The 27753-nt window shown below is 35.0% G+C and overlaps 1 protein-coding gene and 1 pseudogene across 2 annotated transcripts in view; one reads left to right on the top strand and one right to left on the bottom strand.

Annotated features, from left to right (window-relative positions):
* The window catches only part of CEP135 (centrosomal protein 135), a 56715-nt gene extending 29175 nt beyond the window's left edge, over positions 1-27540 (top strand). The window contains exons 15-27 of the mRNA XM_081137947.1: positions 1232-1309; positions 6184-6335; positions 10200-10315; positions 10389-10543; positions 10972-11027; positions 11780-11948; positions 12788-12898; positions 13183-13368; positions 17025-17234; positions 18098-18300; positions 19228-19332; positions 21157-21270; positions 26415-27540. Of these exons, the coding sequence (XP_080994073.1) occupies positions 1232-1309; positions 6184-6335; positions 10200-10315; positions 10389-10543; positions 10972-11027; positions 11780-11948; positions 12788-12898; positions 13183-13368; positions 17025-17234; positions 18098-18300; positions 19228-19332; positions 21157-21256 (1641 nt within the window). The 3' untranslated portion in view covers positions 21257-21270; positions 26415-27540. The remainder of the gene's footprint in view (positions 1-1231; positions 1310-6183; positions 6336-10199; positions 10316-10388; positions 10544-10971; positions 11028-11779; positions 11949-12787; positions 12899-13182; positions 13369-17024; positions 17235-18097; positions 18301-19227; positions 19333-21156; positions 21271-26414) is intronic.
* LOC308557447 (small ribosomal subunit protein eS6 pseudogene) lies at positions 4867-5525 on the bottom strand (annotated as a pseudogene). The gene has a single exon. The product of its transcript is annotated as a small ribosomal subunit protein eS6 pseudogene (transcript).
* Positions 27541-27753: the final 213 nt, after the last annotated feature.

Consider the following 27753-nt stretch of genomic DNA (forward strand, 5'->3'; position numbering starts at 1 on the left):
GGTATTAGCTGCCTCACAAACCTATATTTCAAACTGAAGTCAGAGTCATCTTTCAAAGATACAAATCCTATCATGTCACTTCCCATTTAAAAGCCATTAGCTGTTTTCAAGGATTTCACTGATTGGCCTTTGCCTACTTCAAGGTCTAACTTCTTTTCCCCAAACTCATCTTCCCCTTTTCCTCACCCCTCATTTTCTCCATTCTTGGCTTAATGGATTTTTTTCTTGCCCCAACTTTCTACATAGGCTATTGAAAAATCTTTTACCCTTTCAATTCCCTTACCTAGTTAATTTCTATTCATCCTTTAGAGCCAGGTTAAATATCATTCCCTCATACAGGAAATGAACCCTAGACTCTAGACTCCCTTTCAACATACTGCCATTAAGTTTCTTTTTCTAGCAGAATATGCGTGGATTTTATTCTAATATCTTTTTAAGGTTTGCCTTTTCTACTAGGCTACAATATTTATGACATCAGAACTTCATACATTGTACTCACTACTATATTTCTAACACCTTGCTTGTTGTTTGTATATAATATTTACTCAATACTGGTTGAATGATTTAATAAACAAAAAAATGCATACAGCACAGACTCTTTCAACCAAATGTATAATCCAAACATCAGATGTCTTTATTTTTAATGAATAACGTGGATGGAAGTATGAATTCACACCAGAAAATTCTCAGGAAGCACCAATTTATATCACTTGTCCTAGACTTAGCATCAGCAAGAGTTGGATAAGGTAATATAACCAAAAAAATAGCTCTTGTATTCACGCTGTTGACCAGGACATTCTTGAAACTCTGGTGACTTGCATAGCCCTGTAGTATTCTGTTTCCTGTGTCTTTCTGATCTCATCTTTTCTTCCTTTACACTCTGTTTCTCTTACATCTCTCTGTGAGGAAATACTCCTGAGCTTACTTATTTAACCTGCTTTTTTTCCCCTTTTATGGTTGTGCTAATGAAGTGATCTACATAAATATTTATAAATGAATTCATACCAATCTGTGTCTTCTGTTACAATCACACATGGAAGTAGAGTGATTTTTTTTCCAACCAGAAGCATCGTTTTTGTAAAATAGCTAATGATTTTCTTTCTAAAACAGACTATTATTTAATAAGACCAAAAAAAAAATAGAATAGTGCTGGAGACTTGCACTGCTTATTTTGGTAATTTTGTTGTATAATCTGATGTGAATGAACATCTTTTATAAAATTCTCTTTCAGACTCTCCAGGAAATGAGTCTTTTTGGGAAATCAGAATTTGAGAAAACTATTGAACATTTGACATATGTTAATCACCAGGTAATTTATCAAACTGGATTTGGGGTATATTGTGTTGTATGAATGACTATGTCAGTTATTGTTTTAATATACTGTATATTTTTTATAGTACAAAATAGTATGCTAAAGAAGCTGTATAATAATGATAGAGTTATGCACTCCAAATGCTGACTACTTGGGTTTAAATCCATCTCTGCTACCTATTACCTGTAGGCAATATTTAAACTTTCCATTCCTCAATTTTTTCATTTGTATAGTAGGAATAGTGCTAGTACTTAATTTGTGGAGATTAAATGAGTTAATACATATTAAGAACTTAGAAGCACTGACTAGGTGTTAGTTATGCTTGTTGTTTTTCTCTTGTTAAAAAATTATGTACAGATGTAGAGTACACAATAAAATTCACTTTCATTCCTTACTGCTCTCTCTGGAAATAGGATTTTTAACAAATTGGTATGAGTTCTGACAGTCTTTCTCTGTGTGTTTCATTTTGTCCCTGTTTTATTTGTCTGCTAATTCTTTCATCTGTTTCCATCCACTTTGGGTCAGCTGATACTTCCTCCTCCTCATGGGTTGTAGTTTCCTGCTTCTTTCATGCCTGGTAACTTTAGATAGAATGTCAGACATTGTGAATCTTACCTTCTTGGTTGCTGGGTGCTTGCATTCCTATAAATGCTCTTGAGGTTTGTTCTGAGATAGAGTTAAGTCAGATGGAGGTAGCTTAATCCATTTCACTTTTGCATTTAAGCTTCATTGCTGGTACCAGAGTAGCATTTAGTCTTGAACTAATTTTGTTTCACTACTAAGAAAAACCCTTTTGAGTACACTACCTGTTGCCCCATGAATTATGTTGTTTTCAAACAACTGATGTGAACAGGAACTATTTCTGGCCCTGCATGAGTCCTGAGTATTGTTCCCTCTAATCTTTTATGCTTCTTCCCCTGACTTCAGGTAGCATCCTTTGTACTGAGCTCTGCTCATCTGGAGACTCAAGGGCCACCCTTTTCAGGTCTTTGGAGCTCTCACTCTGTGCAACTCTCCTCCACTATCTGCCCTGCAAGCTCTAATTGTCTTCTCTGCCCTTAGCTCTCGTGTTGTCTTCTGAACTTAGGGGAACCACTAGGCTCCATCCGATTTACTTTCCCTGTGCTGCAGCCTGGAAATTCTTCAGGCAACAGCTGGAACAATCATAGGTCTCATTTGTTTCTTGTCTCTCGGGTCACTGTCCACCTTGGCCTGATGCCCAGTGTCTTGAAACCATTGTTTTATATATTTTGTCCATCTTTTTAGTTATTCAGGTAGAAGGGTTCCTGTCACTCCAGCTTGCCCAGAGCTGACAGTGAGAATAACAAACTGGAAAATATATCTGAAGTACTAGACATCATTGGGAAGAGACTAAGAGGAAATATAAAATAAGTTAAAGTCTTAGAGAATAAAATGAGAAGGTCTAACGTATTTAGTTCAGAATTCTAGGAGAATATAATAGAATGTGGGAGAGGCAGTAGTTGAAGAGATAATGACTGATACTTTTTTAGGTATTATAAAAACATAGGAACCTTCGGATTCAGAATGTGCAATGAATTCTGGTAGCATGGTAAATAATAAAAGATATCTGTGTATAATTTTCCAGGATCTTAATAGAATACATGATGCAACCATATTGAAAGACATTAAAGAAAACCTAAATAAGTGTAGAAATATATCAGATTTATACAGAAAGGTAACAGATAATCATGTTTATAAAAAGAATGTAAATTCTCCCCAAATTGATCTATGAAGTGAATGTAGTGCCATCTGAAATCCCAAGGAGATGGGGTGTGTGTGTGTGTGTATGAACATTGACAATAAAATTTACATGGAAGCAAGAGCCAAGAATCACAAAGAGATTTTAAGGAAGAACATGGTGTAGAAATTGCCCTGTCAGATATGAAGGCTTTAGAGCCAGTAAGTAAGATAGGGTGGTAGTACACAGGGATTCAGAGAGAATGATAGAAACCCACTAGAGAGTGAACCTACAAACCCACAAATATATGGAAACTTGATATATATAGGACTCACTGAGATCAGTGGGGAAAGGATGGATTATTCAGTCATTGTTTCTGGGATAATTGGCTATTCATAAATATGTATGTAAAAAGTAATTGGATCCTAACTCAAATTTACCATACCCCCCCTATCAGTTCAAGGTTACTTACAGGCTTGACTGTTCAAGAAATATATGTAATTTTAAAAAGAAGATACAGGAGAAAATTTTTGACCTTAGAGAAATACTAATAATCACTCATAAAGCATTTACTGTGTCTCAGGTACTTCTTCAACATTTTACATATGTTATTTTAATTCTTACAACAACCATATAAAGTAAATGATAATATTATCCTCATTCCACAGATAAGGAAACTGATGCAGAGGGAAACTTGCCTAAGATCACACAACTGACAGGTGTTTGGTGCCAAAGTGTGGTGCCCCTAAGCAAGACACAAATAAGTTTAACGAAAACACAGATAAATGAGCCCCCACTGACAAGAACATCTTTGTTTATGGAAAAGACAAGCCACTAATTGAGAGAACAACTTGCTGTACCTTTAACCTAAAATACTCTACAGAAGATATGAATTGACACCTAATAGCAGAAGAAATTCAAATGATTCTTAAACATGAAAAAGATGTTCTACCTTAATAATAGGGAAAATTAAAACCACAGTAAAATCATTTCACATCCATCAGGCCATCAGAAATTAACAGGTTATATTAAGTATTTTTAGTGAGTGTGCGTAGCTTCTGGAAGTGCAGGCAGGTGCCCCTTTGGAGAATAATTTGGCGTTGTCTGGCAAAGGTATACCCTACGAGCCAGCAAATCCATTTCTAGATGTGCACCCTGGATGGAGGTCAGCAAACTGTGGCCCTTGGGCCAAATCTAGCCTCTAGTCTATTTTTATAATAAAGTTCTGTTGGAACACAACCAATAGAAATCACTTGTGACTCTGGTTTTCTTTCTTGTTCTCTACGCCCTTATGAGCGAGCATTTACTTTCTTACTCCTTTACTATCATTTTAGCACTGTTTCCAGAGGGAGGGAAGATAAAATGTGTATGGTCAGTTTACAGTTTTAACTGGAAGACATATTTATCACTAATACTTCTTGGTTTTGAATTTTATATATACATTATTATTCCATTTTGTATTTATTTTTGTATGTAAAATAAAATGGAAATCTACCTGTTTTTTTCCTCCAGTGAGTGGCTGTTCCAACTCTATTTTTAAAGTATTTATTCTTTTTCCACTTCCCTAAAATACTACCTTTTCTAAATTTTCATCTGTGTACATGTATTTTCTTGCAAGTTTTTATGTGAAATCCACAGTTTTAATTACAGTAGCTTTCTAATTTATTTTGACATCTCATAAGGCAAGTCTACTTGCATTCTGCCCTCACCTCCAATTTCTCCTGCCCTTTTTTTTTTTTCTAAATGTCTGATCCGTTTGTTCCTCATAGAAAATCTTGTGGTTGACTGGACTCAGAGATAGAAGCTCTCAGAGAGGATAGCAGTCTCTTGGCAGTCTGTTCTGGTGTTTTTCTTTGGCTTCCTTCATTCTCCTAGCCTAAACTTTAGCATATTCTGTGGCCTCTTGTTTTTCTTAGTATGCTGTATCTTCAGAGCATACATCGTCGTTTGTGTTGCAGGACACGTAGAGTAGCAAGATGCTGAATCTTGGGTCCTTTGGTCCTAGGTTTCTTATCTTCTTTGTTTAACGGCTTTCTCACGATATATTGGCGGACATCGTCTTCTTTAGAGAGAATGAAAAGTTTGAGGATTCTTCTAGCTCTTTTGGACCCCAGGCAACAAGGCACAGTAGTATCAGTGAGACCAGGAATGTCTTTCTCCCCTTTTTAAACAGTGACCAAGTTGAGAATACTGAGATTGGCATCCACAGTACAACCCCGAACAGATTTGCACTTTCTTTCTCCAGTCCTCCTTGGTCTATAGCAGGAATGCCCCTTGCTCAGTAGCAGACATATGTGCATGGCCATGGGTCAAGACACCCTGCTTCATGGGGAAACCTTGTTTGTTGTTTCCATCACTGATCCAAACCACATAACCCTTCCATTCTTCTCCCAGAGTGTCAGCAGCAACTTCTGTGGCCACATTCCTCTCATAAAAGGTACGAAGTTTGTGTTCATCATCTATTTCAATAAGTTTCTGGCAGCCAGTGGCTGGGAAAAAGATGTTCAGCTTCATCCTGAGGCAACCGACTGCCCTCTAGGCGCCACAAGAAAGAGCTGTTTTTCCTTAAATTTCTTTTTTCCTAAATGAATTTTAGAATGAAATCTAAGCACCCCCCTTATTTTTAAAAGGTTCTATTAGAATTCTTGTTGAAATTTCATTGAATTTACAATTATTTCAGGAAATTTTATTACATTTCCAATATTGTGTTCCATTCAGAATCATGGTGTTTCTTTACATTAAGTCAGGTTACTGTAATTACTTCCCTAATTACAGTTTTTTCATATGTCTTGCCCACTTGTATTTGAGTTGCAGTATTTTCTGCTATGATTTTTCTTCAAATCAGGCCTAGCTACTTACTGTTTTTTTAGAAATGCCTTAGAATTTTTGCTCTGCTAATTGTTTTTCTTTCTGTTTTTATTGTTGCTATGGCTATATTATTTTCTTCTTCCTTTCTTGCTTTTTTTTTGGTATCTTTTATTTCATTTCAGTAATATTGAAAAGGAGGAATAAATGTGTATACGTATTCTAACATGTAGAACCTAAAGTGTACACATGACTTTTAAATAATTCTAATTTATTTTCTTAGTTTTCTTCCAGAAATGTTATTAAAATATGCTTACGGAAAACAAAGCTAAGACATATATATTAATTTTTAAAATTTAAATTATAGCTTGAAAATGAAAACTGTGAATTAAAGTCTAAAATGGTACTAATGAAAGAATCAATGGAATCATTGGAGAACAAAGCAAAACTCCAAGCTCAAAAACTTGGCCATGTGGCTGGTGACTCATCCCTTCAGAAAACAGAGATGAACTCACTTAGGTAAGTTTATTGAATGTTTTGTTATTTCACCTCTGGGACCAAGTTTGTGGCTATGTAAGGTTTGTTATGGTGGCATTTTTGGACTAGGCCTTTGAGCAGCAGTAGTACCCGAAGTTGGCCTTGCAGCGGAATCACCTGGAAGCTTTTGAAAAGTATGGATTTAGGGGCTGATCTCTGGAGGTTCTTATTCACTGAGTGAATCTGAATGGGTTTTGAATATCTGTATTTTTAAACACTTTCTTAGATTGATATCATCGTAGGCAAGTTTTTGTACTTACCTCTTTCAAAACCCCCTAACAGATACTTCAGATCATTTGTACTTCATAGCATAGGATTGCTGAAAATTACAGAATTTTTTGCTACCCATGTCATTGTCCTTATCTTTCCTCTTTCAAAGAAATATAAAATCAGAGTATTTATATACAGAGTCTAAAATGGTGATGTTTCTGAAAAATGGTAAGAAGGTCAGTATGGAAAAATATGCTGTATCTACAGGTTGGAATTAGGTTATGAAGTTGGTATGATAACCAAGAGTGTCTGGATTTTACCTTATAGAGAACAAACAGAAATTTTTAACCCAGGGGGTGACATGAGTAGTGTGCCTTTTAAAAAGTGAATTCTGGCAGAAATAGGAAAGATAAATTTGGAATTTTAAGGGACTGATGGCAAACAATAGAGACCATGTGTCTGGATTGCAACAATGGCAGTGAACTTGGAGAACAGAGACCAGGTTTAGGAAACATTTCTTATATAAAATCAAAAGGATTGGATGACTTATCTGGAAATGAGAAAAAGGTACAGTAAATGCAGAATGTTTACCTTAGGATATTGGGTTGGTTAGCCATTAGTCAATTCAGAATACAGAATACTGAAGGAAACAAGTCAACAAAGATAGGTGGGTTTTTTTTCCTGGCTGGGCAACTGTAATAAGTAAAAGATATTGAGTCAGAAGAAGGGCATCATTCTGAAGAATCAGTGGAAGTAATTTCTCTAAATACGTTTGCAGAATCAGGAAAAGATTTTCAGATGTCAACAGAACATTGCATATGTGCAATTAAATCAGTCATGAAGTGGTAGCAACTTGAGATCAAAAAGGATTATAGTAATGATAATTAGAGATAAAGATTGATAAATTAAAATTGAAAGTGTCAGTGAAACAGAAGGGATGTGTCAGAAAACTGAGTTGGTAAAATAGAAAACAAACTCAAGAAATTCATCTAGAATTCAGAACTCAGAATGATAAAAAGAAGGGAGTGAAAAAAGATGTGGAGCTAGTACATAAACCCTGAGAACTGCAAAAATATACAGTAAAATAAACAGAATTTTGAAAATCAAAGAAATAATTAGGAAAAGAAAGACCTGAGATTATATTCATAAGGGGTTCCTGATTATCAGACAAAACTTAATGAATTAAGATGCAGAGCTGGTTGTGTCTGTCTAATTAAGGAAAAGTATATCAGGGACTTAGGGTATCTTCAATTTTTACTCTTTTGCTACTCTGACTATGAGTCTTGATAAGTTAGATGTTAGATAAAGAACTAAAGTAGAAGTAGAAGCTGCTTTTTTTCCCCTTCTTTTTCTTCTTCTTTTTTTTTTTTTTGGCAAGCATTGCATACATTCTATGAAGGAGAGCTGCCTGTATGGACCAGGCAGCTCCACTTTTTCTGTCATGTCTGTGTCCAACTCCCAAGTACAGGTACCATGGTGTATTTTTGTCACACAGAACTACTAGTCTACCCTTTTCCCTTTTTGTCCAGCAGCTGATTGGATCTGGCATTTAATCCGTTTTGCTTTTCCCTCCAGACTATAGCCACACACTCCTCTCCTTTCCTCACAGGAGGCCCTTCACCATCTTAGGCTCTTGAGGAGCTTTCAGTGGCCTTCCTTGCGTATGCCAGCCTATCGCTCCTTTGATGTTTTCTCTGTTATACGAATACCCTTTTCTCTTGTGAGCTCAGTTTGCTACTTCCCTCACCGAGGGGTGATTCCATGACTTTGTTTTGCTCTGACCCACCAAAAAGTCTGACTTACCTTGCTTCTGAGGAAAGTATGTCAATCATGTTCTCCATACTAGTGTACACTGGTAGAACCATAAGTTTAAGCCGTCAGATCCAAAGCTAAACTCAATACAAACCATAATACCAAGCACTCTGGAGGCAAAACCACATTATTCAAACCTCATGACACTTTTAATATGGTTAATAGAGATCTGGCTACCCCTTGAATCACATCAAGTTCTCTTTCCCTTGACATGAAGACATTTAAGAAGCTGATACTCAGATAAATCATGTTCCTTTCCATCCTCTTGGTGCACCCATCTTCTCTTTCCCTCCCTGAGTGAGGCATTTCTCACCAAATTTCAGTAACACCAAAACAGATCTTTACATTTCTACTTAGGATTTCAAGCGCAACCAACTATTTGGGACTCGGGGCTATTTTTTTTTGAAAGGACTCTGTATAGCTTACTGGTAGACATTTTCCCTTCCACATAGAAGGTGTTGGTCTCCCCACATTCTTCACAGAAGGCAATGTGATGTAATAGAAAAATATTGATACCAAGTTAGAGTAGCCTGGATTTACTTTTCTTTGCTTTGTCAAGTTGGACAAGTTACTAGTTATTTGTTTCTATAAAATTGGGATAATAGGTCTAATTGTGGAACTGCTTGAAGAATGAGCTAATATATATAAAGTATCAATATAATGAATATATCCTGTAGTTATATCCTTCAGAGCAATAGCTATAGCTTTTAAGAACAGCTTGAATACAGTGCAGTCACCTGGACTGACTCACAGATAATTTTATGAAATAAAATTTCTTGGTCATAGATTCTCTCTGACTGGATTGTTTGATTGTGCAATTCTGAAGAAGTCATCCTCAACTTGACTTTCCTCCCTACCTCTGGGTCATCGTTCACTTGTTCTTAGAGCAATCAGTGTCATGTCTTTCATCTTTCAGAGCACCTACCTCAGTATTGCCAGTAAAACTTCATTTTCAAGGAGCTGTCCTATCTTACTAGGGGTTTCAGGATCCAAACCCCATTAGGCAGTTCTAAGCTAAATCACCCTTGGTATGTTCTTCCCTGTCTTATCCTCAAACAAACCCTAAAAGGATCCTGTGGGAGTTCCCAACAAATAGCCTGAGGTGAGAGCTTTGTGTTTCCAGCAAGTCAGGGTTAAGAACTCCTAGACCAGGGCTAAAAGCATTCCAAGGTCTCTAGATGACATGAAAGAAAATTCTTATTGCTTCTGAAAAATGATGTTACTGATCAGCATGAGACTACTCTGAGGTTGGCTTTGCTTCCTCTGTACGTCCTCTTGTTTGCTCCCTGAAGCCAGTCACCTTTCTTCAATCCTGTTGCACTGCAATGGATGCCTACTTCCCCAGTTTATTATGGCCTCCAGTTGATCACCCACCAAAAAAGTCAGAAAAGGAAGCAAAATTAAAAGCTCACTGGTCTGGATGATTAGGAAATATGGACAACCCTTTGAAGTGCCAGGCCATACGATAAAAACAGGACTTTCCTTTTGCCTCCACTATTGGAAATAGATTTTAAGAGGAAGAGGGTTAATATTAGGAAACTAAGAAGAACTTTAAAGCTACCAGAAGCCTCTAGAAAAGAGTACACAATTAATTTGATTTTTATACTATATTATTTTTAGGAAGATGAATCATTTTGAAGAATGGTGGACAGCAAGAAATAATATATAATATAATGCCATTGATTATACTGGAAGAGCTTTAAAATAAGAAATAAAAGAAACTTTAAAAAATAAGAAAACTATTTTCTGAGATCTCTCACTTTTTAAAAACTATTTCTACCAGAGATAAAGAATACCATTTGTTTTTGTCCACTGATTCTTTAGGATAGTAAATGAGCAGCTACAGCGATCACTTGATGATTATCAGCACCGACTTTCCATAAAAAGAGATGAACTTGAATCAGCCCAAGCACAAATTAACATATTGGAGGAAAATATAGGTAAGTGGTTTTAAATTTTGTGTTTTCTAATCCTAATTTACTTTGGCTAACAAACATTTCTATTTATTTATAGGTAAACTGCATCTTAAGATGACTTCACAGGATCAAGAGGCTCATGTAATGAAAAAGGCCATTGGTGTTATTGATAAAGAAAAAGACTTCCTTCAGGAGACTGTAGATGAGAAGACAGAACAGATTGCAAACTTGCAAGAAAACCTGGCTAATAAAGTATGTGACTGTCAAATATGATTATCCAGCATCTGAACAGAAAAGATTATTTCCTTCTCTTTTTCAAGTATACAGTTATTATCACCCATGTACAAGTTAAGACCCAGGCCATATCTTCTAATGTGATTAAATTTCATTTTATTTCAATAATTTGAATCTTCAAAAGTTCTATTTCTAGAATGTAATTTTATCAGATGTAATCACAGCAAGCTCAAGGAAACAGTTTAAGTTCTTAGAGTGAGTAGAAATATGCCAATATGTGAAGTACAGCTGGGACATGGAAATATGTTTATTTGGAGCTTTCATTTATAGCATAAGTTACATATTTGGATTTGAACTGGGTAAATGTGATAAATTGTATAAATTCAACTAAAGACATTCCTATATGAATTGTTTAGAATCTTATATTATTTTTATAATTTCTGTAGGAAAAAGCTATTGCTCAGATGAAGATAACATTTTCAGAGTATGAATCTTCTCTGAAGTAAGTAATCAATGTAATGGCATCCAGCTTCTTTAGAAATTTTCAGTGAATGCAGCTTTACTTAAGTAGTATCTGTCAATAGTTAAATTTCTATTTTTCTATTTTTGCCAATGGCAGCAGCATTATTTTCTTAGTCTCCTGCATGAAAATGTTATTCTCTTTAACTTTCTGCCATCTTCTGTTATCCACATCTCAACACTTATGCTTAATAATTATTCTTTTACATGCCAACTTGCTCTTTGTTTCTGCTATAACTACCCTAGGCAGGCCCTGATTATTAAAATTTAGATTACTTTAGTAGTAGCCAGTCTTGAATTTATTCTACATTTAAACCTATCTTGAACAAAATTTTACGTTTTATGTCTAGTCTTTACTTCAAGACAAAGTCACTAATCATATTTATTCTGTATACCCTTTTATATAATAGTGGGGACTTCAACATTAAATAAATATTTGCCAATAGAATCTGTTATTATTTTATTATTTGCCAAATGAATCTCCTAACATTTGAAAGTCTTCTGTTTTTACTTGATTTTTTGGAATAATTATTTTATGACTTCATTTGCTCATAATGATTGGTAGAGAGCTAAAATGTCTGCTTTACCTAATTAGTGTCTTAATGCACTAGTTATAATTTCTTGTATACTTAGTATACTTAGTATACTTAATTCAGAGTACAACAGTTTTCTATTAAATTAACTAAGTTTTCCAAAAAGCTTTCTTTTTTTATTTTCACATCACTCATGTAACAGCCAGCTAAAGGAAACACTGACTAATCGGGACCATGAGATAAGCAGCCTTCGGCGTCAGCTTGATGCAACTAACAAAGAACTCGATGAAGTAGGAAGATCCAAAGAAATATCTTTTAAGGAAAATAGAAGATTACAAGATGATCTGGCTACAATGGCAAGAGAAAACCAGGTATGAGTACAATGCGTAAACTTCAATAGTTTTATAGTATATAGTTTTACAGTATATTCTTTGTTATATCTTAAAGCTCTAAATATGTTTTTAAAGTTTTAATAACGTAAATATCAACAACATAAATAATTCTGTAAGGATAATGGTGTTTATATAAGGGTATTTAAAAGTGTGGTTTAAAATGCTGCTATATATTAGAGGGTGTCTAATGGATACAACTGTGGTCTCCTCACCATTTTGGTCTTTATTATAAGGACTCCTATAGTTGGTAGTATGGTATTTATTCTCTGTGGCAGAAATTATTGTCACCTTACTGAGTGAGGACCTCAACATCACTTTCAGGGCAAGTTGCTGTGTTTTAAAGATCCACGATAGATTTTAATTATTTGTATTTACTTTCAGTGGGCTTTATTTACTTACAGGTATAAATAAATGAATATTTTAGAATGTCATATACTTAAAGGTATTACTTTTGTTTGTGCTGGCTTATTAAAGGATTATACCCAGAAGAACAATAATTTTCCTATTTTAAATATTATGTTTTTTTAAACAATTACTTTCAACATTATTCTTTATAAAGCATATTGCTGATATATGAATTTTTTAAAATACCAACCCTTGGGCCAGATTCATGGTTAGTACTATTGTGGAAGATATGTGGTAATATTTGGTTAAAAAGTCAAGATCAGTCAGGAAAATAAATGCAAGTAACACTTAGAAACAGGTTTTCTTTTTTCCTATTCTAATTCCCAGAATTCAAAAGTAGCTATTTGAAAAGAAATAGAACTCACTAGGTGCTATGTTCATTTTAGATTTGTCTTTGATTTTCTGATTTATAGGAAATCTCACTGGAATTGGAAGCAGCAGTGCAAGAAAAAGAAGAAATGAAGAGTAGAGTTCATAATTACATAACCGAGGTGTCACGTTGGGAGAGCTTAATGGCCTCTAAGGTAAAAACAACACATTGTTTAGGTTGGATTTAAGACTGATTTTTTTTTTTTTACTTTTTTCTGTTTTTTTATTCTGCCGCCTCTATTAGATTATTAACATATGAAATGGAAACCTTGCCTGTTGTCTTTTTGTATTACCACACAGATCTTATTTAGTATAGTGTCTGCACAGATAGCTGTACTTGCTAAATTAAAAATCCCAGTGTGTGTATATGTTTCTGATATGGATATTCCAGTAAGTGACAGTTACTAATTTAAAAACAATTTAATTATGCTTAAACTAGGAAAAAGAAAATCAAGATTTGTTAGATAGATTTCAAATGCTTCATAACCGTGCTGAAGACTGGGAAGTCAAAGCCCATCAAGCTGAAGGAGAAAGCAGCTCAGTTCGACTGGAACTTCTTTCTATTGACACGGAGAGGAGACACCTTCGTGAAAGAGTGGAGCTATTAGAAAAAGAAATTCAGGAGGTAATACATTTGTTTGTCTTGTGAAGACTTTATGTAATAGAACAGAAAGCATTCAAAGGTACTTTATTTGAAATGAGAGTAAGCATTGGTAAAGTCAAGTTCAATGGTAATCTTTTTGTCATTCATTCTGACAATTTGCTTAGGAACCCCATTACTTTTTTTATTGTAGTAAAATATACCTAACATCAAATTACCATTTTATCTATTTTTAAGTGTACAGTTCTGTGGCAATTACTACATTCACATTGTGAAACTACCACCACCATCTATCTGCAGAACTTTTATTGAACACTAACTCCCCATTCTTCACACCCCCAACTTCTGGCATCCACCATTCTCCTTTCTCTCTCTATGAATGTGGCTACTCTGTGTACCTCCTATAAGTGGAATCATACGATATTTGTCTTTTCGTGACTGGCTTATTTTATTTAGCCTTAAGATTCACTTAACCTGAAGGTTACCCATGTTATCGCATGTGTCAGAATGTCGTTCCTTTTTAAGGCTGAATAAGATTTCATTGTATGTATAAACCACATTTTGTTTATCCATTCGTCAATGGACATTTGGTTGTTACCATCTTTGACCATTGAGAGTAATGCTGCTATGTACATGGGTGTACAATATCTATTTGAGTCCTTGATTTCAGTTCTTTAAGATATACCCAGAAGTGAAATTGCTAAATCATATGGTAATTTTATGTTTAATTTTTTTGAGGAATTGCCATGCAGTTTTCCACAAGGGCTGCAGCATTTTACATTCCCACCAGCAATGTAAGGATTTCAATTTCTCCGCATCCTTGCCAACACTTGTTATTTTCTGTGGGGTTTTTTTGTTGTGGTTTTTATAATAGCTATCCCAGCGGGAGTGGAGTGGTATCTCATTTTGGATTTGACTTGCATTTTCTTAATCATTAGTGATGTTGAGCATCTTTTTGTGTGTTTATTGGCCATTTGTGTATGTTCTTTGAAGAAATGTCTATTCAAATCGTTTGCCCATTTTTTAATCAGGTTGTTTTTGTTATTGAGTTGTAGGAATTATTTGTATAATCTGGATATTAATCCCTTATTAGATATATGTTTTGTAAGTCTTCTCCCATACATGGCTTGCCTTTTCACTCAGTTTTATCCTTTGATGTGTAAAAGTTTTTAATTTTGATAAAGTCCAATTTATCTATATTTGCTCTTGTTACATATATTTTTGGTGTCATATGCACGAAACAATTGCTAAGTCCAATATAATGAAGCTTTCCCCCCTGTGTTCTTCTAAGACTTCTATGTTATAAGCTTCTATGTTAAGGTCTTTGATCCATTTTGAGTTAACTTTTTTATATAATATAACTTAAGGGTCCAAATTTTCCTTTTGAATGCAGATTTAAATAAGCTCTTGTCATAAAGACAGTCTAATAAAAATTTCTTAATAAATTTTGAGTTCAATTAAAATATAGGGACCCTAAGTTAGATTTATTTAGAATAGCTGGCTATTAGTTTCTTTTGTTTGTTTTTGTGTTCTGTTTTGTTTTGGTGTTTTTGGTATAGTATTGTGGTCTTCATTTTTTAGGAGAAAGTATTGATTATCTATAGTGGGTAGAATTATCGCCCCTCAAAAAATATTTTTAGGTCCTAACCCCTAGTACCTGTGAATATGACCTTTTTTGAAAATAGTGCCTTTGCAGTTATAATCAGGTTAAAATGAGGTTATACTAGACTAGGGCAGGCCATAATGCAATGACTTGTGTCTTTATAACAGTGATTTTCAAACAGTATGCTGCAAGAATTTTTAAAACATGCAGTACCTGACTATTTAGTCAGGGGCACTGACCTTTTATCCCTCAGATTGTCAAATTAAAAACTGACAACAGCCAACTCAATAGCCGTCTGGTGTGAATGAATCAAAATTATACCTATTTCTTTTTGTCAGATTGGCAAAAATTATATATTTTTTGGTGTGCCACAGAATTTTAGTAATTATTTTCTGTGTGCCATGAGATGAAAAAGGTTGAAAATTGCTGCCTTATAAGATAAGCAAAATCTGGACACAGAAGACACAAGGGAGAATGCCAGGTGAAGATGGATTAGAGACTAGGGTGCTGTGTCTACAGGGCAAGGAGCTCCAAGGATTGCCAGCAACCACCAGAAGATGGGAGAGGGGCACAGAACAAATTCTGCCTCAGAACTTCCGCAAAAAGCAAACTCTGTGGACATCTAAGTTTCAGACTTGTAACCTCTAGAATTGTGAGGGAATAAATTTCCATTGTTTTAAACTACCCAGTAATTTGTAGTAATTTTTTACAGCAATCCAAGGAAACTAATAGACTGTGTCTATAAGCTTTCTATTAAGAGTATAGTAACTAGCCTGGCCGGCTTGCCTCAGTGGTTAGAGTGTCCCCCTGGGACTGAAAAGTCTCTGGTTTGATTCCCGTTTGATTCTGGTCAAGGGCATGTATCTGTTTGCAGGCTTGATCCCCCGCCCAGGTCAGGGTGTGCAGGGGACGCAACCTGTCTGTGTCTCTCTCACATCAGTGTCCCTCTGTCTGTCTGTCTCCCCGCCACCCCTCCCCCCTACTTCCACTCTCTGAAAAGCAATGGAAAAAAGATCCTTGGGTGAGGATTGAAAAAAGGAGAGAAAGAGTATAATAAGGATAAAGGCATGCTTTTCAACCGTCCAAAGAGTTCTCAGGAGAAACCGTTCTCTAGTTTTTTTGTTCTTTGTCATTGTTCATGTTCTTATATGGTATGTGAAATTGATTTACATATTTATGTTTAGTTTGTTTCGGGGAGCCTTTGATTTTATTAATTCATTAATATTTGGAAAATCCAATTATTTACTTTTCTGCAACTTGACATTTATTAAATCTTTACACACAGTATTCGATTTTTAATGTTGTTTCATTTCAGTAGAGCCTATTCAACTTAATTTTCAAATGTTTCTTCCTAAATTCTAGAAGTAGAGTTTAAATCAGTTTGTATTTATCACTCAAATTTTAAATTGTGGATTTTTCTAAGAAAAAAAAAAAAATCCATCAGTATTTCACACTTAGCTCATTATTTCAGTCATTAATATCTTATAAAATAGTATATTATTAAATTAAATTTAAATATGACTTCAGGTATTTGGTTTTGAAGCAAACTCCATTTTTGAAATTCAGAATTTAAAGACAATTGACCAGTGATAAGTACAGGGTGTGGCAGAAGTAGGTTTACAGTTATGAGTACACAAAACAGAGTTTATTCTTCTGTTGTTACTTATTAATTATTGTATTATTTTCTATACGAACAACTGTAAACTTATTTTTGCCTCACCCTGTACATATGTTACTTTTTCTTGAAAAGGCATTATTATAACAGAATTTATAAAGAAAAATTAATATAACTTCAAAGATCTCTCATATTCACATCCTAAAACAATAATTTTCATTTTTGTATCTTCTAAATATATAATGAAGTACTTATTTGTTATGATTAATATTTATACACAATTCATTCTGTTAAGCATTAAATAGTCAATCTTTAAATAGCAGGCAACTTCTTGAGAGTATCTTAAAATGTGAAAAAATTGGTTCGTCTGTTTTTATAAAGTGAGGTCATAGCTGCACAGATTTAAGCCTTTAAAATTATTGGGTTACTTTAACTTTTTACCTGTTCTTTTTTTATTTTCAGCACATAAATGCACATCATGCTTATGAATCTCAGATCTCGTCAATGGCAAAAGCCATATCTAGATTAGAAGAAGAGCTGAGACATCAAGAAGATGAGAAAGCAGCAGTATTCAGTGATATGTCATCTCTTAGGGAACTCTGTATTAAGCTTGATTCAGGCAAAGACATTATGACCCAACAGTTGAATGCTAAAAACCTTGAATTTGAGAGGGTAAGAACTTACAAGGCATTGTTGTAACACATTGTTTTATTGACCCCTATTCTAATTGTTTTACTTTATCATTCACTGCCTAATATATTTGTTCCCCTTTGGAGTAATTACTTTTGACTGCAGGATTTTGAGAACTAAATTTGACTACTAGATTCTTTGCCAAGTTTTCTCTGGCAAACATGGTGATAAAATTAGGTGCTGCCTATTTTAGAGTTGATAGGTATTTAGGAGAGTCTTAGTCTTCTCATTATAGAATAGGAGCATATCCCAATACCTTCTTTCTTTGTGTCAAGGTAAGACTTAAGTGGGGAGTGAGCACTTCACTGCTTCCTAAGTAGAATATTTTTCCTAATACAAATCTCAAGATATTTAAATCTTTAAAAGCCTAGTTTGCTGGAACTCCCCATTTCCAAACTGAAGCATTAGATTAAACAACCCAGTGTTTTCAAACATTGGTGTTTTCTATTTTCACTTACTTAGTATCTTTGTTTTCAGGTACTGAGAAGCTCAAATACTGGCTTGACCATGTAGTCAGAAGACACAGATTTAATAGATCAGAGGCCTCCTTGCTGATAGGGTGGCCACATTTTAGGATTTTATGATAATGACCCTCTCCTGACAAGGTAGTAGTAGAGAAAACTATTTGAAGGTTGGAGTAGATCTTATAGCCAAATAAGTCCTTACTAAAAACAGCACAGATTATTTTGAAAATAAGATGTTTTTCTTACACTTAAAGTGGTTCAGAATCTTCAAGCAGTACCCCAAATGAAGGAACTGATGTGTATGTGTATACCTCTGCAGATAACTTTTCAGAGTAAGTCTTAAAAGTGTACTGAAGTCACCTTACTTTGTTTTCCCTGTAGGTTGCGATGGAATTAGAAAATGTTAAATCGGAATCAGAGCTGTTAAAAAAACAACTGTCAAGTGAGAGACATACAATTAAAGACCTTGAATCATTGTTGGCTACAAACAGAGATAAAGAATTTCATTCTCACTTATCTTCCCACGAGAAGGACACAGAAATTCAGCTCCTTAAAGAGAAGCTAACCCTAGCAGAAAGCAAACTGTGAGTGTCTTAAGTTAATCTGTGTGAGGAAAATAGCTTCTCAAAAATAATTTTTAATATGAATAAATGTTTGTAGATTTGCAGCCTGAAACAAATGATTAAATTACTGGAGGAACAAAAAAATGCTTTTTTAACTTTTGGAGGGAGAAGGGGACCGTGAAGGATAGTTTAAAACCAAAATATTTTATGTGGCTGTTGCTTTGGAAGTTTAGGGGTTTAGTTCAGAAGAGACATCGTATTTGGAGATGTGATTTGTGTGTCTTCACCACAGAGATGGTTCCTATGGAAGTGAATGAGTGAACTTTAGAAAAATGCCTAAATTTGAGCAAGGAAGAGAGCAGTCAGCAAAGGGTAGAGCATTTCAGGATGGGAGTGTTGGGAGTGTTTCATGCTATGGATTAGGAAAAAGACTTCAGAAAAGCTAGGTAGTTGACCCTCATGTGTATTGATTACCTTTTAGGAGACTGATGATGGTATCTTTTTAGGATGGGGAGGGTTAGGTAAATTTTTGGAAGAAGAGAACCCAGAGTAGATAGTATAAGTGGAATAAGTAACTTTTAAAAGGCGTTAGAAATATTTGTCTTTCTGAGGCAAGAGTCAAGAAAAAGCCAGTGAAGATAGTTTACAACTAGACGTTATGGTCCATGTCTTACTCACATCTGTGTCTCCAGCACTTCTGCAGCACCTAGCACATGCTGGAGGCTCAGTAAGTGTTTATTAACTACACGAGATGAATGAAAAAGAAAACTGATAGAAGCTGCAGAAGTGTAGAGAATTATTGTTGAAAGTCTTGGCCTTTTTCCTTTCATCCTCAAGTATCATCTCTTTTGTATTTATTAATCACAAAAACAACAATCCATAGCACTTAACTCTACAAAACAGAACCTTTGTTATTTATTTATTTGATTTTAAAAATTTGTTTTTAAGAACTAGTCAAGGCCGGGAGAACACCATGCTTCGGGCTAAAGTGGCACAATTACAAACAGATCATGACGCCCTGAAAAGGCAGATTTCAGTGGAAAGATATGAGCGGTAAGAAAAACTTTTAGCATTAGACAATGTTTTTATCTATTTCCTATCTTATTCCAAAAAGGATTTAATGTGACTTACAAACAGCAAACTTTGTTTTAGCATTAACGTTCAAAATAAATTTCTTCCTGAAAAGGCAACAAGTGTTGTGGAAGATAATATCCCTACAGTAAATAAAGTAGCATGTATTAATATGAATGCTTCCCATAGTGTTTCTCAAGGCAAAATCAGGGCATTATTTCAGAGGATATAGTTAGGGAAGTTAACAGTAAGGATTCCACAAGAGTCCAAAACAATATGATCCAACTTTGAAATACAAATCATCAAAGAAGTGATGATGCTGATGATTATAAGGGCAGTTAACAGATAGACCAACTACTATATATGTTTGATAATCCTAACGATCTATTATTGTGCCCATATTTTAGGAAACTGGGGTCATACAAATAGTAAATGCAGTCAAGAATGAAATTCAGGCAGGTCTAATTTTAAAGCCTGTGCTCCTAACCTCTGTACTATATTCTCTACAGCTTTCAGTTCACTTGCTTCATTATGTTAAAAATTTTAATCCCCAAGTGTTACAAACAGACCTGCTTTAATAGTTAAAATCAAAATCAAGATTTTAAATTCGTTGTCAAGTTTCTTCCATTACTCTTTCCTACTATATTAATACCATAGATATCAACATTTCTGAAATTTCATTCTCAAATAGTGGTCAGATTGCTTATTAGGTCAATTTTTGAGTTCTCTTACCCATTGACATCAAAACTTTTGACTGATGTGCTACTTGATATATAGACAAACTTTGCTAGGAAGTCAATACTTATGATTTTAGTGAGATATGAAGCCTGAGATTGCATCGGTGTCGTGAAAGCTGTTTTTAATCTCTTGTAATTGAGAAAACCTGGTTTCTTAATATTCTAAACCGTACATATATAATTATTTCCATTTCATAATGATAACTTAAATTCTTTCAATTCAGGAGTCCTAAGTCAAGCTCTTTCTTGCCTAAGGTTATAGATACCCTTATTTTTTTTCCTTTTTCCTTACCCCAGTCCCCAGAGAAACCTAGACACACATGACCATGTCTTCGCTTTTTACTATCCAACTAGATCATTAATTCTTAACGGAGTACCCCACAGAACAAAATTGGTACTTGGGGGAAGAGGGGGTGGCAAAAACCCATAGGTATTACAGTAGAGTGATTTATGGCCCTCCAAAGAGCTACCATACATAAACAATGTACCTATGTATTAAAATTTCATGGAGTGTGGGGGTTATTTGGGGGAAAGAAATATCTAAAAAAGTTTCTTTGGGGGAATAATAGTGAAAAAGAGTTTGTAAAAACACCCAAGAAGGTAGAAATCCTGGATACCGAAGAACTCGAGGCAGAATAGGCCTAGGCCAGAGACTCTGGGTAGCACACAAAGGAAGCGACAGTGCAGCTTCCATGCTTTGTGGGGCAGACACAGACACAGCAGGAAAGGAAAGGATAACTGAGAGAATGGATTATTTTATTTCTGCCATTTGGGAGTTTTGAGGCAAGAAGAAGGAAGAGGGCTAGATTTATGTGCAAGAAGAGGTGGGAAAGGATGGGGCAGGGGTGGAACCATCCAACTTTGGAAATCTGTACTCAGGGGCTTTGAACAGTCTCTAATAATACAATTCCTTTCATTGAAGTCTTTTATCTACTTAAAAATCTATAAAGATATAGGGTTTAAATTTAGTAGAAACAAATTAATTGAGTAGAAATATTAACAACACCACCACACCTTGTATTTATGTAACCCTTTTTGGTATTATCCCTTATTTCATCTTACTTGACAGAGAGCGAGCAATCCAAGAGATGCGTCGACATGGTCTTCCCACACCACCCCTTAGTTCTACTCTGAAGTCTCCTTTACATTCTCCTGAACACATAAACTGATCTTTTTCAGAAAGGTATGTATGAAACACCATGGACGAGCAAAACTAACCTCGGTTATAAAAATTCAGGAAGTTGTGTTTGGGGGAGGGAGAGAGGTTGCCTGCAGAAGTGGTCAGGGAGCTTCCAACCACCATTATTCCTGGTGGGAATAATGGACCATCCCATTCGGTGGGGTGGTTATGGAGCATGTGATTGTAAAACTCATCGAACTGAACGTTTCCGGTCCCTGACAGTGCGAGAACCACAGAGAAATAGTTAATGAAATGCCAAATTCAGAGTACAAATAATAGATGATAAAAGTGTGGACAGAGACAGACAGGAATGCATGTGGCACAGTAGACTGAATCTGATTAGAATGGCAGGCTGCTGGGGAAACTGAGGGAGAAAGGCATGGAAGTAGAGTGAGCTATATGCAATTATTTAATGTGAGACTAAATTGGAGATTGTAGCCTTTATTCTCTAAGTCAGGGGAGCCAGTGAAGGTCCTCTTATGTATAGTATGCATACAAGGGAGGGGTTAAGATGAAAGAACTGTCCCTGGCAGATTAACTTCAAAATTGTACTTAGGCTTTTTGGGGAGGGTAGGAACCAGAGGCAGGGAGACCAGAAAGAGATATGAAATGAACAGTATAATCAGTTCAGGATCAGTGTAATAATATTGAAAGCTAGGGCAGATTTTAAAAAATAAATTATATGTACAGAAAAGTGTCATGTCATAGTATACAGCTTAGTGAATTTTCACAAACTGAGCACACACAAGTATGCTACCTGCACCCAAATCAGGAAACAAAACATTGCCTCACTTGGGCTCCATTCTGGTCATAAGCCCTACTCTAAAAATAACCATCCTGACTATTAAAAGCATAGATTTTTTTTTTTGCCTGTTTTTGGACATTTAAAAAATGATACCATACATTTCTGGCCCCTTTTCCTCAACAGTACATTTGTGAGATTCATCCATACTATTGTGTGTCCTCGTGGATTGTTCAGTCTTGTTACTGTAGAATATTCCATTTTGTGAACTTACCACAATCCATTTACTCCTTCTGTTGTCGATGGGCACTGGTAATTCCAGTTCAGGCTATTACAAAGAGTTGTGAACATTCTAATACTGCCTGTTGGTAAAGAGAGGTGTGCATTTCTTTTGGGTCTATACTTGAGAGTGAAATTGTCAAGTCACTGGACATGCAAATGTTTGGGCTTGAGCAGATATGGCAAAACAGTTTTCCAGAATGCTAGGACACATTTGACTGAGGAAAAGTCAAAGACTGTGCTGATTCACTGGAGATGGGAACGAATGGGAAAGAAGCATGTCAGACTCAGGGTTTGAGAAGTAGGTGACTGTGAAAAATGCAGGCTTTGACAGTAGTAAAATTAGTTCTTTTAAAAATTATGCATTTTTTGCCTCTTTTAATAGAAGTACATAGGAGATCATTAAGCATTTCCTCGATGACTCAGAATCCTCCTTATGAACATTAGTTATGTGCTATGCTTTAACATAAGATGGCCCCAGAGTTTATTGATATTTGAAGGGCCTATGTTTAAATGATTTCTGATTGCTGTGCTTTTGCTTTTATGTTTGTTTGTTTGAGTAAAAGATACATTTTCCTCTTTCACTTTGAGGACTACTTCTCAGTGCTGGCGGCAAGCATTGTGTCCTCACAACTTCTAACTGCTGCATTAATTTGAATTTCCCGTTAGAAAGCCTCATAACAGCTGTGACCCAAACTTTTTCTCATGCCCGATTTATAGCTGTATTTAGATCAGGGGTGGTAAACTAGGGTCTGTGGGCCCTGTTTTTGTAAATTTAAGCTTTATTGGAGTGTAGCCACACCCATTTGTTTACATATTGTATAACACTGCTTTTCTATAGTGGCAGAATTAAGTAGTTGTGACAGACACCCTGTGGCCCACATATCTAAAATATTTACTACCTTTTACGTCATGTAGCCTATGGGAAACTCCACAGTACACCTGTGAGGTAATGAGTGAAAAAGCACATAATTCCTTAGTTTTATGAAAAAGAGGCTTGACCTTAGAGATCCCCTGAAAGCATCCTGGGGACTCCCAGGGATCTCCAGACTGTACTTTAGGAACTACTGATACAGAACATAGTGGATTCCAGCAATGTCTAAGGATGTGATGAATTAGAAAACATTTTTTAATTGTGATAAAATATATATAGCATGAACTTTGCCATCTTAACTGTTTTTAGTGAAAACAGTGTATTAAATTCTCAGTGTTGTACAACCATCAACACTATTTTTAAAACTTTTTCATCACCCCAAACAGAAACTGTATCCATTAAACAATAATTCTTTAGTCCCTGACCCCACTTCCCCGCCTTTGGTAACCTCTGATCTACTTTTCTGTCTCTATGAATTTGCCTATTCAGATTTTCATATAAGTGAAATCATACAGCATTTGTCCTTTTGTGCCTGACTTGTTTCACTTTGGATAATGCTTTTAAGGTTCATCTATGTGAGGGGTGGGGAAGCTTTTTTCTACCAGGGGCCATTTGGATATTTATAACATTATTTGCGGGCCATACAAAATTATCAACTTAAAAATTAGCTATGGCCCGGCTGGGCGTCGCTTGGCGGTTGAGTGTCGACGTAGGATCCAGGAGATCACGATTCAGTTCTCAGTCAGGGCACATGCCTGGGTTGCAGGCTTGGTCCCTGGTCGGGGGCGTGCGGGAGGCGGCCGATCAATGATGACTCTCTCATCATTGATGTTTCTTCTCTCTCCCTCTCCCTTCTTCTCTCTGAAATCAATAAAGACACATTTTTTTTAAAATTAGCTATGAAAAAAGCTCTTAGATTTACTGAATTTCGAGTCCTAGCTGCAGTTGCCTTGGCAGGGCCAGACCAAATGATTTCGCCAGACATTCCCCACCCCTGATATGTCAGTATATTTCAGAAGTTCATTCCTTTTTATGCCTGGATAATATTCCCTTTTTTATACCACACCTTATCCATTCATCAGTTGGTGGACACCTGGGTTGTTTTCATCTCATAGTTATTGTAATACCGCTAACAACATTGGGGTGCAAGTATCTGTTTTAGTCCCTGTTTTTAAATCTCTTGAGAGTATCTAGAGGTAGAGTTGCTGGGTCATACGGAAATTCTATGTTTAACTTCTTGAGTATCTGCAAAACATTTTCCACACAGCTGTACCATTTTACATTTCCACCAGCAATGTAAGGGTTGCAGTTTTCAAATCCTTTTCAATACTTGTTATTTTCCATTTTTTTATTATAACCATCATAGTGGATGTGGATTAGAAAACTCCCAACAGCCATTAGCAAAGTCCCAGAGTATCCTAATCATGCTGTTAATTGGTAACCCATTTCCAGTCATATTTTCTAAGTATTGTTACCAAAATTAATTTTAAGGGATTTCCCCATCAGTACTCAGAAATGAATATGAAATAGTCATACCAACTCATATTTACAGTGTCTCTAATAGTTAAAATATATAACCCAATTATAGTTTTTACTTCTTTGATTATTATAGCTAATGCATGCTCACTGGAAAAGACATAAAATACAAAAGTATAAAAAAGAAAATAATCTTTTTTTTAGTTTTTTTATGGACTATATACATAACATTAAGTTTATCATTTTAACCATTTTGAGTGTACAGTTCTCTGGCAGTTAGTACAGTCACATTGTTGTACACAAATTAGTTCCACCATCCAACTTCGGAACTTTTTTACCTTCTCCATCTGAACTCGGTACCCATTAAATGCTAACTCCCCATTCTCCCATCCCCCACCCCCCAGTGACCACCATTACAGTTTGTCTATGAATTTGACTATTCTGTGTACCTCGATATAAATGGAATCATACAGTGTTTGTCCTTTTGTGAATGGCTTATTTCACTTAGCATAGCGTTTTCAGGGTTCATCCATGTTGGAGCTTGTCTCAGAGCTTTCTTTCTTTTTAAGGCTAAATAAATGCCATTGTATGTATATACCACATTTTGTTTATGCATTCATCAGTTGATGAACACTTGGATTGCTATTATGAAAATGCTGCCACTAACATGGATGTAAAATCAAAATCACTTTTAATCCTACAACTCAGAGAAAATAGCAGTTGACATTTTAGTATACTTCCTTCTTGTATTTAATTTGTGATTAACATACACATGCATAGACATACATATGTAATTCTAATAGAGATCATACTCAAGGTAGTTTCATCCTGTTGTTTTGTTTTGTTCTTTGTGGGTTTTTCCCCCCTAATATTGTTGTGAGGATTTATTGATATCATTAAAAGCATTTTAAAAAATGCCATTTTAGCCTGGCCGGGCGTGGCTCAGCAGTTGAGCGTAGACCTATGATCCAGGGGATTGTGGTTTGAATCGCGGTCGGGGCACATGCCTCGGTTGCTGCTCGATCCCCAGTTGGGGGTGTGCGGGATGCAGCCAGTCAGTGACAGCTCTCTCATCACTGATGTTTCTATCTCTCTCCCTCTCCTTTCCTCTCTCTGAAACCAAAAAAAAAAAAAAGCCATTTTAAAATAGTGATGTAACTAATGGTTTATCACATGGATATTCTGGGATTGATTTAACAATCTCCTCTTATGGGACATATAGCTTGTTTCCAGTTTTTTCCTCTTACCAATAATGTTGTTTTACATCAATATTAGAAAACATGTCTGATAATATCTAAAGTATGTCTCCTTAAGTATAGAAAAATATAATTACTTTCTGTTTCCATTATGGAGTTTTTCATATTTTAATGTGTGTTTTAATTGGGAAGATGATTAAATAGCACATAAGATGAAAATATTTTGAAAAATATCTGACTCTCCATAACATTTTAAGACTCAGACATAATTTCGAGTACTTGAGTATGATTTTATTAAACCTGGATATCCTATTATCTCTTACTTTGAGTGATTTTTCTCAGTTAACACGCTGTGTTATTCCAGGCTGTGTCATTCTTTCAGCCATATATTTTGATGTACTTTGGTAGCTTGAAGGGAATCTTTTTGAAGTACAGAACTTAACCACTAAATAGGCAAAGGTTTTATTAGAGACTATAATTTCAATTAAAACATTACTGAATTTCAGTTTTTCATGGTGTACTGAGTAATCTGGTTTATCATTTTTCTCTTAACCCCTTTTTCTCTTCCCCCCTTTTTCAGAATGTTGACTTTCAATGAGTTGGCTGTATGGACTTGTTAAAGGACAGAACAGTAATAATATATTTGAAGTACTTGTTCCTGAAAATCATGAACATTGACACAAATTCTACCTCTTTCAACTTTTATTTAAATCAGTGAATATTTATGTAAAAAAATTGGTTTAAAAAAGCTATATCTATGTGTATATTTTCATACATATGACAACGAAATGTGTATTAATAGTGCTAACTGATATTATATCTGTATTTTTATTCCTGACTTAAATTACTCCTCAAAGTGTGTTTATACCGTGAATTAATATAATGTATTGTTCACATTATGCTTTAATAATCTTTTTTCTTAATGAGCCATGATACTTGTATATAAATATTCGTACAGTGCTTGTTCTTAAAGTGTTTTTAGTTTTCATGCCTGTGTTTATAACCCAAATCTTTAACACATTCACAAAGGATTATCAACTTTTATGTTATGCTGTCACGCTTAACTTTTATCTTCTAAATGTAAATTTAATTCTTTACCAAATTGCTGTCTATCATTGAGGGGAATATATTCAGGTTTATTCTTATAATAATAATAGAGTCTGGATAAAATGATTACCATATATAATTTGTTATTGCCAACTAGAAGAACTGTGATGGGAAAGATACATTTATATTTCTATATAATATTATTTTCACTATCACATGGACTCTTCACATAACACAAATTAATCGAAATCAAACGAAAAGCGGTTTTTAAATTTTTGTAAAACCATAGAACAGAAATTTGGGACTTTTTTTCAGTACATAAAATTCCTCACTATATTAATATAAAATTTCAGAATATAATAATATATGGGGTAAATATAGTAAAACATTTTGCTAAAATTCCAATATACATACATTCAATAATATCAGATTTTGTTTCCAAACCTGTATATTGTAATTTAATCAGTCTTCCAGAATAGTATGTAAACACTGGACTGTGGCATATCAAGTAGAAAAACAGCTTTTTACAATTCAGAGTTTTAATTTTAAAGAATGTAAATATATGCATATATTAATAAAAGAACTGTAGTACAAAATAGAATACTGGATACAAAAACTAATTGTGTCTGAACCATACATGCTTGAAGAAAATCCTGTTCTTGAATAGGTTTCATAATTATTGAAAAAGAGCTTAAAAACTAACAGGAAAATGGAAGACTAATTATTTATGATACATTTTGTTTCCTCCTTGGTTTAACAAAGTGGAGTTTGTGTGTGTGTGTACTTGGGGGTGAGTATGCTCTTTTTCTAAAACTAATATGCCTTGTATGTCTGAGTTACGCCCTTTGCAGTAATTCAGTGTGTATTTGAGT

This window comes from Miniopterus schreibersii, assembly GCF_964146895.1.
Source record: "Miniopterus schreibersii genome assembly, chromosome: 1".
Taxonomy (NCBI): domain Eukaryota; kingdom Metazoa; phylum Chordata; class Mammalia; order Chiroptera; family Miniopteridae; genus Miniopterus; species Miniopterus schreibersii.